Here is an 18,119-nt window from a genome sequence, read left to right as displayed (position 1 = left end):
GGTATAAAACTTTATACAGGTGCCTCACAAATGCAGTACAAGACATTGATGATAATAATCTACAACAGCTGTCATTATCCTTTTGCTGACCTCTAAGAAATGCTTTGGACAACTGTCAGATCTAGGTCAATGTTGGCCATAGTTTTCATGGTACTCTCATGGAGCAATGCTAGAGTTTTGAGTCAACAATCATTTGGAAGATCTTAAATGAATCGGGCTCAAATTTTTGTTTTAATTTTTTTAACTTGATATTCTTATTATTTTTGAGATAACATTTTAATTAATTATAACCTAAGGCTTAATGCTGCATTAAATTAACAGTCAACAAATTTTCTAGGGAAAAGTACTAGTACTATAAATTTTTGGCAGGTTTTGTCTGGAATCACATACTCCCATCTGCCCTCTTCTAAGAGGCTGGTGCACATCAGAGTGAGAGCCACAGCCTATTTGTGAGGACGTGATCTCTAAGAGAGGAGCGAGAATGAGCAGAGGAGACTCAGTCTACTCTGGGTTTTAAAACTAGCGTTCTTTCTGTGCTGCCTTTTCTGTGTTTCTCTTTCCTCACCATGGCAGTGCAATGATATCCAAGGCTGGTGTACAAGACGAGGAGAAAAGAATTGATTTATTAACTCCAAATTTGGAGGCACCATTACAGCTTTAAGATTAAGAATATTGTACCTCCTTTACATCGAGTAGTCTATTAGGGAATTGCAATAGGCACTGGGGAAATGATTCTCTGTTTAGAACAGGTCTTTTCCCCAGAGCTTAGTGTAATTCTCTAATGAACCAGTCCATGTGAAAGAGGTAAAATACTCATAGTCCTAAAGCTGTAATTGTGGCTCCAAATCTAGAGTTAATGCAGCCTTGTCTGTTCATTTAGGTATTAAGTATCCTAGTAACAACCTTAGGTGCATTTTCTACACACTTAGGTATATAAAGCTTCGCCATTGTGCATTTAAAAGTATAAATCCTTTGTTGCCAGTTTCTATAGTCATTTAGCACTCTAGTGTATCTGCTTTTGTCTCCTTACACGTATGTTTTCATAAGCAATGTAAGCATGGTACTTAAACTTTATATCCTCATGAAAGTGCCTGGAATCAGGCTCCAAGGATACTGGGGCCACACAGAAACTGCGATGGTGATGATTCTCTCTGAGAAATCTTGTTGGAGAAGATACCCAAAATGCCACAGTAAGTTTGGTAGAAGGTGAGTTTTCCTGCAGTATCTAACACTGAAATTATGAAATATAAGACCTAATATGTCTTCTTTTTAAGTTAGGATGCATCTGGAAACACGAAATTCCAATTACAAACTTTTACCAACTTTGTATCCAGGATGACATGCAAATGGAAAAGAAGAACTCTTACATTTCTAGCAGTGAGAAAACAGAGAGTTAGGAGAGAAAGCACTGGAAAATTGTATCCACCCACCTGATTGGCACAGCTTCGGGCAGGGTGTCCACTCGCTGAACGCAGTCACAATACAGTCTTTTTTGCATGGGAGAAAACAGGGGCGCACAGTTTCAGGGCGAGTAGAGTCTGGGCATCTGGAATGTGAACAGACCCCTACATAAATGCTTCCTTAAGTGTACATGGTTTATCATATACCTATAGGATGTTATATAGCAGGAAACATTAAATATTGAGGCCCTCATCTTTCTTTTATAGAGTGGGGAAGACAGATCCAGGGAGGTGAAGCTACTTGACAAGGTGCTCACAGCCAAAGCAGATTTAATCTTTCTTGATGTAGAAACAAAATACTTTTGCTTAGATCATGAAAAAACACTCCCTAGAACTAATGGGACAAGTGCCAGTCAAGTGTCGCACCATCAATACCAATTCAAATTAACAGCTGATGTTTTCCAGTAGGAACAAATCTGGCACTCTTTTAAAAATACTTTATTCAGAGAAATACATGAGCAAATTAATGTCCTGTAAAAGAAAGAGGAAAATACAAAGCAATATATGGATAGAATGGGAAACAAAAATCATCAAAGGCCACTGGAAATAGCAAGCTATTTATTTATTGACTGACTGATTGCCTGATTTGACTGTGGCAGAATAAGAGATATCTTTCTACTGGTTCACTACCAAATAGCCACAACAACCAGAACCAAGCCAGATGAAAGGATCACAGAATTCCATCTGGGTTTCCCACATTGGTGGCAGAGAACCAAATACTTAGTCTATCTTCCACTGCTTTCCCAGGCTCATTAGCAGGAAGCTGGACTACCAGTACTTGAGCTGGAACTTCAATATGAGATGCAGGCATTGCATGTGGCAGCTTAACCAGTTGTGCCACAATGGCAGTCCTGCACCTAGTATTTAGTTCCCTGAATCAGTTGTCTTCTGGAATTACATATTTCCTATTCTTTGACCTTCTTTCACATGTACCAGATACTTAATTGTAGCAAATCTGTGTATTAACAGAGTTCTAGAATAAGGGCAGTTCAAAAGCTTCCCAGAAAAGTAGAATAAAATGATAATTTTATTTAGGTGATGACTTTTTGAAATTTATGTATATGAGGATCCTCAAAAGTCCGTGAAAAATCATGTTATAAAAAAAACTGTCTGGATTTCAAATACTTTATGTCAAAATAAATATAACTTTTAATTGTACTTTCCATGAACTTTTTGAAGTAGGCTTCTATTTAAATAAGTACCAGATATCTCTACAGAATGTGAAATTGATGAGTTGGAGTTAGCAAGATATGACAAATTGAAAACAATGTATACTAACAACATTCACAAGAAAAACATATCAATTATGTCATTTTGCTGATGATTAATTAAATGCCCAGGCTCTGGAATACAGTAATATAGTCAATGGATTTATAATCACTTAGAAGGACTTAAGATTCAGAAAACAGTATACAATTGTTTTTTATGACCACAGAGAGCTACAAACAACATTTACTATCTTCAAAAACAATAATATTTGTATTTAGTATTTAAATTTATATTCTGTAAGTTTCTTAAGAAGAACAGAAATGCAGAGTATACAAAGCTTAATGGCATGATCTCTGTACCAAATAGCCAGTGCTCATATAATTGCATTACTTAAATTCATTCTTAAGAGCGGTGAAAGGCATTCTAATCTTCCTTTTCAGATAGTGAAATGAGGTGTTGAAATAATATATGAAAAATGGTAAGGGGTCCACTGCTGTAGTGCATTAGTTTAAGCCTCTACCTCCAGTGCAGGTATCCCATATTGGCACCATTTCAAGTCCTGGCTGCTGCACTTCTTGTCCAGCTCCCTACTAATGTTCCTGGGAAAAAAGTGGAAGATGGCTCAAGGGCTTGGGTCCCTGCATCCATGTGGGAGACCTGGAAGAAACTCCTGGCCTCTGACTATGGATTGGCACAGATACAGCTGTTGTAGCCATTTGGGGAGTGAGCCAGTGGGTGGAAGACCTCTCTCCATCTTTCCCTCTCTCTGTCTGTAACTCTGCCTCTCAAAAAAATTATATCTTTAAAAAACTGTAGAGCTAAATCATTATTTATCAATAATAACGTTGGATATAAATGGCCTAAATTATCCAGTTAAAAAATACAGGCTGGCTGGATGGATTAAAAAACAAGACCCATCTATTTGCTACCTACAGGAAACATACCCCATCAACAAATATAAACACAGACTGAAAATGAAAGGATAGAAAAAATATCCCATGATAATGGAAAGCAAAAATTTTCAGGTGTAGCCATCCTAATATTAGACCAAATAGACTTTAACATAAAATCTGTTAAAAGAGACCAAGAAGAACATTATGTAATAAGAGATCAATTCAATAGTAAGATGTAGCTATAATAAATATATATGCACCCAACACTAAGGCACCTGGTTATTTAAAACAAATGTTAATGGATATGAAGAGTGACAAAAACTCCAATACAATAGTAATGGGAAATATCAATACTCTACTTTCATCAGTGGACAGATCAAATCAGGCAGAAAAATCAACAAAGAAACAACAGAATCAATCTTAACTATGGACTAAATGGACTTAATTGAAATTTACAGATCATTTCATGCCACAGTTAAAAATACACTTTTTTAAATCAGTGCAAGGACTTTTCTCTAGGATAGAACTCATATAGGAGGCCATAAAGTCAGTTTCAGCAAACTCAAAAATATTGAATTCATATCATGTATCTTTTTTGAACACATAGAAAAAAGCTGAGAATTAATAACTTAAGAATTTCCATAAAAAAGAAAACACATGGAGACTGAACAATATGCTTTTACTGAACAGTGGTCATAGAAGAGATCAAAAGGGGAACCAAAAATTTCCTGCAATGAATGAATATGATAATACAACATATCAAAACTTATGGGATACAGCAAAAGCAGTATTAATAAGGAAATTTATGGTAATTAGTGCCTACATCAAGAAATTGGAAATGCATCAAATAAATGAGCTTTCAATGCATCTCAAATACCTAGCAAAATAATAACAAACCAAACTTAAAATTAATTTGAGTAAAGAAATAATTAAAATTAGAGAAGAAATAAAATAGAAACAAATACAAAAGGTAAGCAAAATTAAGCGCTATTTTTGAAACAATAAACAAAATTGATATACCAGTGGCCAAAATAACAAAAATAAAAAAGAGGGGGAGGCCAAAATCAATAATATAAGAGATGAAAAAGGAGATGTTAACAATGGATACCACAGAAATAAAAAAGAACCAACAGGTATTATAGCAAAGAGCAATATGCCAACAAATTAGAAGATATACAAGAAATAGGCAGATTCCTGGACACTTACAATTTACCAAAATTGAGTCATGAAGACATAGAACACCTAAGCAGACAAATAACCAAAATGGAGACTGAATCAGTAACAAAAATTGTCTAAACAAAGGAAAAACAGCATGGATGGCTGCCCTGCTGACTTCTAACAGTCATTTAAAGAACAAATTACTATTCTTCTCAAGATATTAAAAAAATGAAGTCACCATTACTTTAAATCAAACCAGAAAAAAGACACAGCAAAGAGATAAAACTACAGATCAATATCCTTGATGAACATAGAAAATATTAGCTAATTAAATCCAACAACACATCAGAAAGATCATTCACCTGGAACAAGAATGATTTATCCCTAGCATGCAGGGATGGCTCAACATACATAAATCAATAAATTTGATTTGAAAATTTGAAAAATTTGAATTTGAAATAAATTCAACCAAGGAGGTAAAAGAGCTCTGCAAAGAACACCACATTAACAAACTGGAGAATAAAAATCATATAATTATCTCAATAGATGCAGAGAAATCATTCAATAAAATACAACATCCTTTCAGGATAAAACTCTTAAGCAAATTGAGTTTAGAAGGAACATTTCTCAACATAATTACAGCAATATACAACAAACCCACAGCCAGCATCATACTGAATAGGGAAAAGTCAGAAGTACTTCCATTAAGATCTAGAACCAGACAGGATGCCCATTTTCACTACTGCTCTTCAATACAGTACTGGAAGCACTAGCCAGAGCCATTAGGCAATAGAAAAAAATTAAAGTGATACAAATTAGCAAGGAGGGAGTCCAATTATCCCTATTTGCAGATGACATGATTCTAGATATTGGGGAACCAAAAGATTCCACTAAGAGACTACTGGGACTCATGAGAGGATTTGGTAAAGTTTCAGGTTATAAAATCAACACACAAAAATCAATATCCTTTGTTATATAGACAATGCCATGGCTGATAAAGAACTTCTAATATCTGTCCCATTTGCAAATATGACAATAAATTTAGATATCTTGAAAAATACCATGAAGGTAAAAGTGCTATACAATTAAAATTTTAAAAATATTAAATAAAGAAATACTAGAAGACACCAAAAAATGGAAAATCTTCCAAGATCATGTATTGGAAGAATTAGTATCATTATTATGTCCATACTACCCAAATCAATTTATAGATTCAATGTGATACCAATTAAAACACCAATGACATTCTTCTCAGATCTAGAAAAAAATGATCAAAATTCATGTGGAAACATAAGAGACCCCAAATAGCTATAGCAGTATCATACAATAAAACAAAGCCAGAGACATCATAATACCAGATTTCAAAACATACTAAGGGGCAGTTATAATCAAAATAGCCAGGTGCTAGCAAAACATAGACATGTAGACCAATGGAACAGATAGAAACTGAAGAAATCAATCCATACATCTACAACCAACTCATCTTTGACAAAGGAGCTGAAATCAACCCTGAAGAAAGGATAGTATCTGCAACAAATGGCATTAGAAAAATTGAATCTCCAAGAGCAGAGGTATGAAACAAGATTTCTACCTTGCACTGTAGAGAAAAAAAATTGACTCAAAATGGATCAAGGATGTAAATCTACATCCTGATACCATCAAAATACTAGAGAGCACTGGGGAAACTCTATAAGACACTGGCATAGGGAACGACTTCTTAGAAAAGACCCTAGAAGAATGACAGAAGCATAGGCTATCAAAGCAAAATAGACAAATGGGATTGCATAAAGCTAAGAAGCTTCTATACTACAAAGGAAACACTCAACAAAGTGAGGCGGAAACTGACAGAAAGGGAGAATATTTGTAAACTATGAAACTGATAAAGGAGGATCAACATCCAAAATCTATAAAAAACTGAAAACTCAACAACACAACAAATAATCCAGTTAAAAATGGGCAAAGATTTGAAGAGGCATTTTACAAAAGAGGAAAATCAAATGTCCAACAGACACAGGAAAAAACGCTCAGGATCGCTAGCCATCAGGGAAATAAAAACCACAACGAGGTTTGACGAGAATGGCTCTCATACAGAAATCAAAAAAAACAATAAATGCTGGTGAGGATGTGGTGGTAGGGGAAGTACCCTTATCCACTATTGGTAGGAATGTAAACTAATAGATCCCTTATGGAAGACAGTAAGGTGATACTTCAGAAATCTGAAAATAGATCTACCATATGACCCAGCCATGTTTTTCCTGATCTGTGGTAACTAACCGAGTACCAAAAATGTAATGTATATGACTGAAATTGACATTTTGAGATATGATTATTGTTTTCAGCCCTTGTCTCTACTGTTGAGGAACCGTGTTTTTCTTTCTTCTTTTTATATTGAAATTTTTACTTAGTGGAGGGTTGTTTATTGTTATAAAATAAATGAAAGTATGTCATTGTAAAAATTAAAAGAAAAAAATAAGAAAGGAAGGAGGAGGGTGGCTGGGAATATGGGTGGCTTGGAGGGGAGAGTGGAAAGTATCACTATTCTCCCAAATCTGTATATATGAAACACATGAAATTCTTTCTCCTTAGATAAATAAAAGTGAAAAGAAAAAAAGAAAAAAAAGTTCTAAAAATTACATAGAAATCAATTTCTTCCCATTTAACAAATACATGGTGGTCTTCTAACCATAAAATATTTTTATATTCCATGAGTTGTTTTATCTTGGGTTTTTGAGCCAAATTATTATTTCAATAAAAGTATGTTACACGAAAAATAGAAATAATGTGTACTGGATCCAAAGCTACATGGAAAAACACAGCACTTGAAGAAAATTATGACAATGGAAAACCAGTCTAGCACTTTTAAGTTGACAATTATTTGACTTCCAGTTAGAGAGCACACAGAAAATGGAGAAGATAAAAATAAGGAAAGAAAGGATTAAAATGTCATGGAGCCAAAAAAGGGATGACAATCCAGGGTGAAGATTTCTCTATGCATATATAATATATTTAATATGCAAATGCAAGTATTGTCCAAATTTCAAACACAAAGAAACAGCAGGAGAAAAAATTAATAATGGCCATGACCAAAAGGAACTAGGTCATCTAAGAGTAAAAAGTCCAAGGGATATCAGACCCCATAAACACAGATAATTTTAAAAATGAAGGTATTTCAGAGTATGTAAGTCTAGCAATAATATATAGACAAAGCATGGAAGACTAATTTTGTTTTGGAAAGACTGCCCCAAATCTCATTCTTGCCACAGTAAATTAAAGATGTGGCAGACAGGGACTTGGAGATAAATGGGAAAAGGAAGAGAGTAGAGCTTGGATGCCCTCATCCCTCAGAACAAGTGCTCACAGAATCAATCTCAACAAAAGAGAAATAAGGAATGAGGTTTTACACTGGATGCCTTTCCCCTCAATTCATTTATCAAACCCTTTGTCCCCAATTATTGGCATTAGGAAATGAAAACTTTGGGAGGTGAGTTGGCCATGAGAGTGCAACCATTGTGAATGAGATTGGTGTCCTTATAAAAAGAGTCAGCAGAAACTGTGCCTCCTCTTTGGTCTCTAATGTGTGCAGACACAATGAGAAGACGGCCCTCTACAAACCTGAAAGAGGGCTCTCGGGAGAACTTGACCACAATGCCACCTGATCTTACTCTATAGCCTCCAAACCTGTGAACATTAAACTCTTGTTGGTTAAGCAACCCAGCTTCTGGTGATTTTTTAATGACAGCCTGAACAGACTAAGAGAAAAAGTCTAGAAATTTTGACCAAGTGGCAGAATTCCACATAATGGGCGTAGTCACAGAGGTGTTGCTTGAATGAGCTGAGGTCCATTGCTTTCATAGGGGTGAATCTAGGGAGGAACATTTTAAGCAAATAAATGAAAAGAGACCTGAATGATAGGTAGAAAATATATCATCTGGAGTTTAGAGGCAGACATCATAAAAAAAGAAGGATGAAAATATACATTACATTTGTTTATATAAACACAAAGACATACTGGAGGTAGATAATATACCTAATAATGTGCTATAAGTGGTAGGACAGAATGAAAGAAGTGATGGATGGGAGCAGGGGTGGCACTAGGCTTCCTCATTACTCACCTCTTACAGTGTTATGAATAGCACGCTATGCCAATCCACGCTCAACAGAGGTAGAGGGAGAGAGAGAGACAGAAAACAGCATAGTGGAGTAAGAGATGCTTGGAATGTGTAGCTTTCCATTCTCAGTCCATCTATTTTATTTTATTTTCACTATGGAGCATGAAATACTTTGAGAAAAGTAAAATGGAAAACATAAATACTCATAGAAAATTGCTCAATAAATACTTTTCTTAATTTTTTTTTAACTTAGTTGAAAGGCATGGCAACACAGATAAAGATAGAGAACTTCCATCTGCTGGTTCATTCCCCAAAGTGCAGCAACAGCCAGAATTTGGCCAGGCCAAAGCCAGGAGCCCATAATGCCATCCAGGTCTCCAACATGGGTGGCAGCAGCCCAAATGCTTGAGCCATTATCTGCTGCCTCCAAGGGTATTCACAAGCAGAAAGCTGTATACGAAGTAGAGAAGGTAGGACTCAAATTGGCACTCCAATATGGGATGCAGTCATCCCAAACAAAGGCTTAACCCACTGCCTCACAATAACACCCTGTCAATAAACTACATATTATTGCTACATTATTATTAATCATCTGAATATGGACATATACAAACACAAGCTGTCTACCAAATAGATAGATTTGATTAGCATAACAATAGAAAGAATATTTATGGGAAAGCAGTGTATTTTAAACAAGCTACTCTGGTAATGAAAATATATTATTAGAGATAGCAAGAACAAACAAAAAACTAAAGTCATCCCCAAGTCCTTTATTCATACTCTGAGATCTACTAGAATAAATTGAACTGTCATCTATCCTGAGCCCTGTCCAGCCCTTCCTGGAATATGACTGGAAGTGGAAGCACCACTTGAATAACTTGTATGCTTGGCAGGCCATCGGGGACCCCACAATGATCTACCCCACACTCCCTCATACATTCACAAAATAGCCTAGAAACAGTCAGAGTACTAGACTTCAATCTTTCTAGAGAGGGTTTCTTCTATAGCAAGGATCTCCTCATGTCAGTTAGCAGTGCCTGTTACTTTTTCTAGGGAATTGTTTATGACCTGCTTTACTGACCCACTGTTTGTATGGGTCACAGAACCAAGTTCCATAGAATAATGCCCAGTCTCCCAAGCATGGCCCCAATTCTCACTCCTCTTCTATTACATCCACAAGGGAGAAGGAGTATCATCCCTTATTGGCAAGGGTCAAGGTTAGGTTATGGTGCTTTTATGGAAGTAATGACATGAAGATCTTCCAGGAAATACAGATGACTGCTGGCCTGATCAAGGACATACCTGTCTTGCCAGTGAAGCTGTCTTGGTGCTCTTTCTTCTGCCAGGAAGGCTTATCGCCCCGAAAAAGATCAAGTTCCTTTTCAGAATCATCAGCATATTTTTAATATCCATAAATTCCCTCCTAGTTTTCAAAAATATCATCCTTGAACTACTAACAACTTCTCCTCCTCCTCCAGCAATAGTAAAGTATATTTTCTCCATCACTTCAGCCACAAAAGGATTTTGACATCTTTCTTGCAGTCTGTAGTGTGCATACGTGTGAATACATATGTGTACACACATGCAAATGTCATACACACATCAATTAGAGTTTTCTGATTGTCGAATTTCCCATCTTTAAACTGCTAGAACTTAGCACAGTGCCAATGTTTGGTAATAGTAGGGGAATGTCCTATTAGTACTGATGCTATTAAAGGCTGAAAACAGATTACCCCTCCCCCTTCCCCTGGGGGATATTAAGTTAATTGCTCCAGCCATTTCCAAAGCAAGGAAACATTTGAATTTATTTTTTAGTTGATAAAAAAGCTATGCCCCGGCCAGTGCAGTGGCTCACTAGGCTAATCCTCCGCCTGCAGCACCGGTACTCTGGGTTCTAGTCCCAGCTGGGGCGCCGGGTTCTAGTCTAGGTTGGTCCTCTTGCAGTCCAGCTCTCCACTGTGGCCTGGGAAGGCAGTGGAGGATGGCCCAAGTCCTTGGGCCCTGCACCTGCATGGGAGACCAGGAGGAAGCCTCTGGCTCCTGGCTTCAGATTGGTGCAGTGTGCTGCCCGTGGTGGTCATTTTGGGGGTGAACCAATGGAAGGAAGACCTTTCTCTCTGACTTTCTCTCTCACTGTCTAACTCTGCCTGTCAAAAAAAAAAAAAAAAAAAAAGCTATGCCCCTCCTTGTCGTACTTCTTGTCATAATTTATACTTCCTACTGTAATGGAAACACTGTGATTCTGGATTGGCAGTGTTCTCAACCAAAGGCAAATTTAATACATTTCAGTCAATATATTTTCCTGGACTTGCACTGGAATTTTCTATACCCATTGTCTCTTGGTCACCCAGGAGGCTTCAATCCTTATGAGCATTATAATGAAATGCATCATACTGAGCTACAAAGACCTTCTGTTTTTCAGCTATGCCTACACATTCAAGATGCAGACACAGAATGCTCAATCTGCTTGATCAATCACCTGACCAGGAACTAATCTAGTCATTTTATTCAGCTAGATGAAGCAAACTTGCCAACATTTTCTATATTAAATGTTTAAACGGAGCTATTTATTATTATATCTCAAAAAACTTCCAGGTATTTTCACATTAAAAGGAGAAAGTACCTTATCAGGAACCTAAGTAGGTTTTGAGTTGTGTGTTTTTAAACCTTATTATTATTTTCTTGTACATTGTCACTGAAAGAAAGTATTGAATAATGAAATAAAACCAAACAACACTGGAGAAATGCCGTAACAAGCTCTCACTTCAGGTTTAGCTGTGCCCTGCCTAGTTCTCATTTTCTGATATGATCAGTTCTATTACTCACACAATGGTAGCATTCTCTCCCATACAGTTACATGGAAACCAGAGCACCAACTGAGGGATGCAAGAATTGTAGGGTACTCTATGCCTCCTGAGTACAGGTGGGATCGAAATAAAACACAGTTTTTAGTCTATTCATTCCACGGGGACACACTTCTTCCTCTCTACCCGGAGGCTACTCTGGCGTTAGATATAGCCTTTTTCCTTCTTCTTTCTAACCCCATTTCCAGACCCAGGGGTTTCACAAGTGACAGGGAATCTATTTCCACTGTAATGTCTTTCACATGCAAATTAGCAATAAATAAATAAATAAAAAAGGCAGAGCAAAGGATGCATTCTATGGCTGACAATCACACTGGGTGCTTTACTGGATACTAGATATTATTTTCTTGGCTCAATTAATCTCATTAACCTCAAGAATTTTAATTAACTTTACTATCATCAATGCAGGTTGTACATGTTTAGCAGGATTGTTTGGAGATACAGTAAGAATTAAAACTCGGTTGTTAAGTCGCCAGTCCCAGTAAGAGTACAAAAAGTAATTAACAATATCTGTGTGTATGTGTGTGTGTGTGTGTGTGTGAGAACAGCTGTGCAACTGATGTTTCTGTATCAGTAAAATGCAGCAAAACTGGAAGTTAGTCACTGTAATAATATTTTAAATCACATTTATGTACGTTTTCAAATAAACCCATGTTAATTTATGAATTATGGTTTAAACTGCAAACTACTAACCCTGTGGGATTTCTTTCCTTTTTTTTTTTGCCAAAAAACATCTTTAAATTAACATTTGGGTAAACTGATGTGTTCAGAGGCATTCATGAATTCAAAGTAATTGTAAAATATGAAAGGAAATAGGGATATTTTAACACATAGCTCAATTTTTCCTGTCCAAGTATCCCTTTAAAGTGTCACAATAATTTATTCAGAGGTGTCAGTCTCAATCCTAATGCCGCTTTGCTAAGAAATAAACAAATTTCATTTCTGTCAAGTGGATTTTTCCCACAATATTCAGAGTGGGAAAATTCTAAAGACAGAATATTAGATTTCAGACATGCTAATCTTCCCATCATTACAAAGGAAAAAAAGTTTTCTTGCCTTTTATGTAGAGTTTACACCAACATCCATACCTAAGGAAAGTTTATATTAAGCCTGTTTCATGCTATTCTTAAATAGTTGGAAACTTAGGTCATAAAAATAAACATCATCAAGGTCTCAATGCATTTCAGATAAAAGAAGTTCTCATGGATGCATAATACCCTTATAAGGATTTTTAGGATTTCATGATGACCTCTTTGCACTCAATTATCACTTGAACCAAGTGATAGAAAAGTGATTACTGTCCAAGTTTGTCCATGACTCAATTTATCCATTGATCCAATCAACTCATGTGTTGCTATGACCACAGAGAAGTTGAAATAAGAATGAGACACAAGTAGATCTTCCTAAAAGCATCACAAGCAAGGTAGAGTTAGATGCTACAAGAGAAATATTTAAGAGTTCATGAGAGCAGTTCATGTATGTGTGACTTGCTCATTACTCTTCACAACTGTCCACTTACTAAAAATTTATTGTAGTAGATAAAACATTTTTTTGTTGAAACAAGGGATAAATATAAGCTTCTCTTGATTTTCTACTTTTCATATTCAATCCTAGTCACATATGTTCCATTCATTCATACATTCCAGATATGTTTACAGGAAACAAATAGTATGCGAGAAACTGTGAGGCTGGCACTGTGGCACAGTGGGTTTAAAGCCATTGTATGAAGCGCCAGCATCCCATATGGGCACTGGTTCTAGTCCCAGATGCTCCTCTTTTGGTCCAGTTCTCTGGTATGGCCTGAGATAGCAGTGGAAGATGGCCCAAGTCCTTGGGCCCCTGCACCCACATGAGAGACCCAGAAGAAGCTCCTGGCTCCTGGCTATGGATCGGCGCAACTCTGGCCACTGCAGCCATCTGGGGAGTGAACCAGCAGATGGAAGACCTCTCTCTGTCTCTATCTCTCTCTGTAACTCTATCTTTCAAATAAATAAATAAGTCTTAAAAAAAAAACAGTATGCCAGACACTGTGCTAAAGATTGGGATTTTGACAGTCAATAACACCCGGGCCCAGAGATATGAAAGCCACACATAGGGATAGAATGAAGCAAAGTGTCCCTGGCCACGCTTCACTTCTTTTTTTAATTTTTTTTTATTTAGTAAATATAAATTTCCAAAGTACAGTTTATGGATTACAAGGGCTTCCCCCCCCCCATAATTTCCCTCCCACTCGCACCCCTCCCATCTCCTGCTCCCTCTCCCATTCCATTCACATCAAGATTCATTTTCAATTATCTTTAATTACAGAAGATGGATTCTGTATATATTAAGTAAAGATTGCATCAGTTTGCACCCACACAGAAACACAAAGTGTAAAATACTGTTTCAGTACTAGTTATAGCATTACTTCACATTGGACAACGCATTAAGGACAGATCCCACATGAGATGTAAGTGCACAGTGACTCCTGTTGTTGACTTAACAATTTGACACTCTTGTTTATGGCGTAAATCTCCCTAGGCTCTAGTCTGAGTTGCCAAGGCAATGGAAGCCTTTTGAGTTCGCTGACTTTGATCTTATTCCGACAGGGTCATAGTCAAAGTGGACGTTCTCTCCTCCCTTCAGAGAAAGGTACCTCCTTCTTTGATGGTCCCATTCTTTCCACTGGGATCTTTCATTTAGGTCTTCTTCTTTTTTTTTTTTTCCAGAGTGTCTTGGCTTTCCATGCCTAAAATACTCTCATGGGCTCTTCAGCCAGATCCAAATGCCTTAAGCGCTGATTCTGAGGCCACAGTGCTATTTAGGACATCTGCCATTCTATGAGTCTGCTGTGTATCCCACTTCCCATGTTGGATCGTTCTCTCCCTTTTTGGTTCTATCAGTTAGTATTAGCAGACACTAGTTTTGTTTGTGTGCTCCCTTTGACTCTTAAATCTATCAGTGTGATCAATTGTGAACTGAAATTGATCACTTGGACTAGTGAGATGGCATTGGTACATGCCACCTTGATGGGATTGAATTGGAATTGGAATCCCCTGGCACATTTCTAACTCCACCATTTGGGGCAAGTCCGATTGAGCATGTCCCAAATTGTACATCTCCTCCTTCTCTCTTTCCCACTCTTATACTTAACAGGGATCACTTTTCAGTTTTCAGTTAATTTAAACACCTAAGAATAATTGTGTGTTAATTACAGAGTTCAACCAATAGTACTAGAACAAAACAAAACAAAACAAAAATACTAAAATGGATAAAGTATTACATTGTACATCAACAATCAGGACAAGAGCTGATCAAGTCACTGTTTCTCATAGTGCCCATTTCACTTCAACAGGTTTCCCCTTTGGGGCTCAGTTAGTTGTCACCAATCAGGGAAAACAAATGATATTTGTCCCTTTGGGACTGGCTTAATTCAATCAGCATAATGTTTTCCAAATTACTCCATCTTGTTGCAAATGACTGGATTTCATTTTTTTTGACTGCTATATAGTATTCTATAGAGTACGTGTCCCATAATTTCTTTATCCAGTCTACTGTTGATGGACATTTGGGTTGGTTCCAGGTCTTAGCTATTGTGAACTGAGCTGCAATAAACATTAATGTGCAGACAGCTTTTTTGTTTGCCAATTTAATTTCCTTTGGGTAAATTCCAAGGAGTGGTATGGCTGAGTTGTATGATAGGGTTATATTCAGGTTTCTGAGGAATCTCCAGACTGACTTCCATAGTGGCTTAACCAGTTTGCATTCTCACCAACAGTGGGCTAGTTTCCCTTTTTCCCCCACATCCTCTCCAGCATCTATTGTTGGTAGATTTCTGAATGTGAGCCATTCTCACCGGGGTGAGGTGAAACCTCATTGTGGTTTTTATTTGCATTTCCCTGATTGCTAGTGATCTTGAACATTTTTTCATGTGTCTGTTGGCCATTGGGATTTCCTCTTTGGAAAAATGTCTATTTAGGTCCTTGGCCCATCTCTTAAGTGGGTTGTTTGTTTTGATGTTGTGGAGTTTCTTGATTTCTTTGTAGATTCTGGTTATCAATCCTTTATCTGTTGCATAGTTTGCAAATATTTTTTCCCATTCTGTTGGTTGCCTCTTCACTCTCCTGACTGTTTCTTTTGCAGTACAGAAACTTCTCAATTTGATGCAAACACAATAGTTAATTTTGGCTTTGTCTTCCTGTGCCTCCAGGGTCTTTTCCAGGAAGTCTTTGCCTGTACCTATATATTGCAGGGTTACTCCAATGCTCTCTCTAATAATTTGATGGTGTCAGGTCATAGATTTAAGTCTTTAATCCATGTTGAGTATATTTTTGTGTAAGGTGTAAGGTAGGGGTCTTGCTTCATGCTTCTGCACGTGGAAATCCAGTTTTCCCAGCACCATTTATTGAATAGACTGTCCTTACTCCAGGGATTGGTTTTAGATCCTTGATCAAATATAAGTTGGCTGTAGATGTTTGGATTGATTTCTGGTGTTTCTATTCTGTTCCATTGGTCTATCCATCTGTTTCTGTACCAGTATCATGCTGTTTTGATAACAACTGCCCTGTAGTATGTCCTGAAATCTGGTATTGAGATGCCTCTGGCTTTGTTTTTGTTGTACAAGATTGCTATAGCTATTTGAGGTCTCCTGTGTCTCCATATGAATTTCAGCATCATTTTTTCAAGATCTGAGAAGAATGTCTTCGGTATTTTGATTGGTATTGCATTGAATCTGTAAATTGCTTTTGGGAGAATGGACATTTTGATGATATTGATTCTTCCAATCCATAAGCATGGAAAATTTTTCCATTTTTTGGTATCCTCTTCTATTTCTTTCTTCAAGGTTTTGTAATTTTCATCGTAGAGATCTTTAACATCCTTGGTTAAATTTATTCCAAGGTATTTGATTGTTTTTTAGCTATTGTGAATGGGATTGATCTTAGAAGTTCTTCCTCAGCCGTGGCATTGCCTGTGTATACAAAGGCTGTTGATTTTTGTGCATTGATTTTATATCCTGCTTTGCTGCCAAATTCTTCTGTGAGTTCAATAGTTTCTTAGTAGAGTTCTTTGGATGCCCTAAGTAAAGAATCATATCATCTGCAAAGAGGGATAGTTTGAATTCTTCCTTCCCAATTTGTATCCCTTTAATTTCTTTTTCTTGCCTAGTAGCTCTGGCTAAAACTTCCAGAACTATATTGAATAGCAGTGGTGAGAGTGGGCATCCCTGTCTGGTACCAGATCTCAGTGGAAATGCTTCTAACTTTTCCCCATTCACTAGAATGTTGGTCGTGGGTTTTTCATAAATTGCTTTGATTGTATTGAGGAATGTTCCTTTCATGCCCAGTTTTCTTAGAGTTTTCATCATGAAAGGGTGTTGTATTTTATCAAATGCTTTCTCTGTGTTTATTGAGATAATCATTTGGTTTTTCTTCTGCAGTCTGTTAATATTGTGTTTCACGTTGATTGTTTTGCCAACACTGGACCATCCCTGCATATGCTTCACTTCTGAGTCATAGTTATCTTCATGTGTATTTGCTCGGTCATGTGCTCATCAGACACTGCAATGCTTCTGGCATAAGCAGTGCATTTTCATTAACTGAGCTTCTGCACCTTCCTTAACACACAGCCAAAAAGGACTCCACGGCAGTGTAGAAGAACCCCAGAACCCTTCACTAGGGTGTCATACATGAAATTATTTGAGCATATGAATTCTCTTTGACAGAAACACAAATTGGACTAACTGAGGCAGATGAGCAAGCAAATCCATTTGCCTGTGTCGACAAAAAGAGGCAGACTTTCTTTAAGCATCATGGGACTAGGGCCAGATGCTCCCATCATTCATTCTGCCTCTGTTTCTTTCTCAGCACCCTTTTCACTTTCATATCCTCCTTTCTCCACCAAGCCTGGCTCTGGTTCTGGCAATGCTCATTTCCTTTGCTTAGAGTAGAAAGGAGAGAGCACTTTGTTTCCCTAGCTTTTAAATTTTGGGGGAATACTGTCTAGCTTTTAGGAACAGATCAAAGCATTCACCAGCTAAAGCTGATAATCTATCACCCCTTTGATGGGGCTGAGATCTCTAAATGTGGCCACTGAGCAATCTCCATATACTGAAAAAGTCCCTATATTTTCTTCTTTGTGAGCCTTCCCTCATGGACGCAAGTGACAGTCATGTCTACTATTTGGTATAGAGTTGAAACTCTTATTGCTAACCTCTTTCTCCTGCATCACTTGCAATTGTTCTTAACACTTTTTTGCTCTTGTGTAATAGTCCCAGTCCAAATTTTCCACTGCGTTTTGAATAATTCACATCTCTACATACAGATTATGTCATGCATCAGATTATATCCTACATGAGGATGTAAAGTAGTCTATCAAAATGGCTAGACAATCATCTGGAAATATGTGCGAAGTCAAAAGAGTAAGACACAGCCTTATCAAACTGCAGTA

General features: G+C 37.2%; 1 protein-coding gene across 1 annotated transcript in view; it reads right to left on the bottom strand.

The window, feature by feature from the left end:
* THSD7B (thrombospondin type 1 domain containing 7B) overlaps positions 1 to 18,119 on the bottom strand; it is an 864,031-nt gene that overhangs the window by 439,671 nt on the left and 406,241 nt on the right. The window contains exon 9 of the mRNA XM_062199372.1: positions 1,431 to 1,546. Coding sequence (XP_062055356.1) covers positions 1,431 to 1,546 — 116 coding nt within the window. The remainder of the gene's footprint in view (positions 1 to 1,430; positions 1,547 to 18,119) is intronic.

This window comes from Lepus europaeus, chromosome 1, assembly GCF_033115175.1.
Source record: "Lepus europaeus isolate LE1 chromosome 1, mLepTim1.pri, whole genome shotgun sequence".
Taxonomy (NCBI): domain Eukaryota; kingdom Metazoa; phylum Chordata; class Mammalia; order Lagomorpha; family Leporidae; genus Lepus; species Lepus europaeus.
The sequence above is the reverse complement of the archived record's forward strand: the minus strand, read 5'-3'. Positions and strand labels throughout refer to the sequence as shown.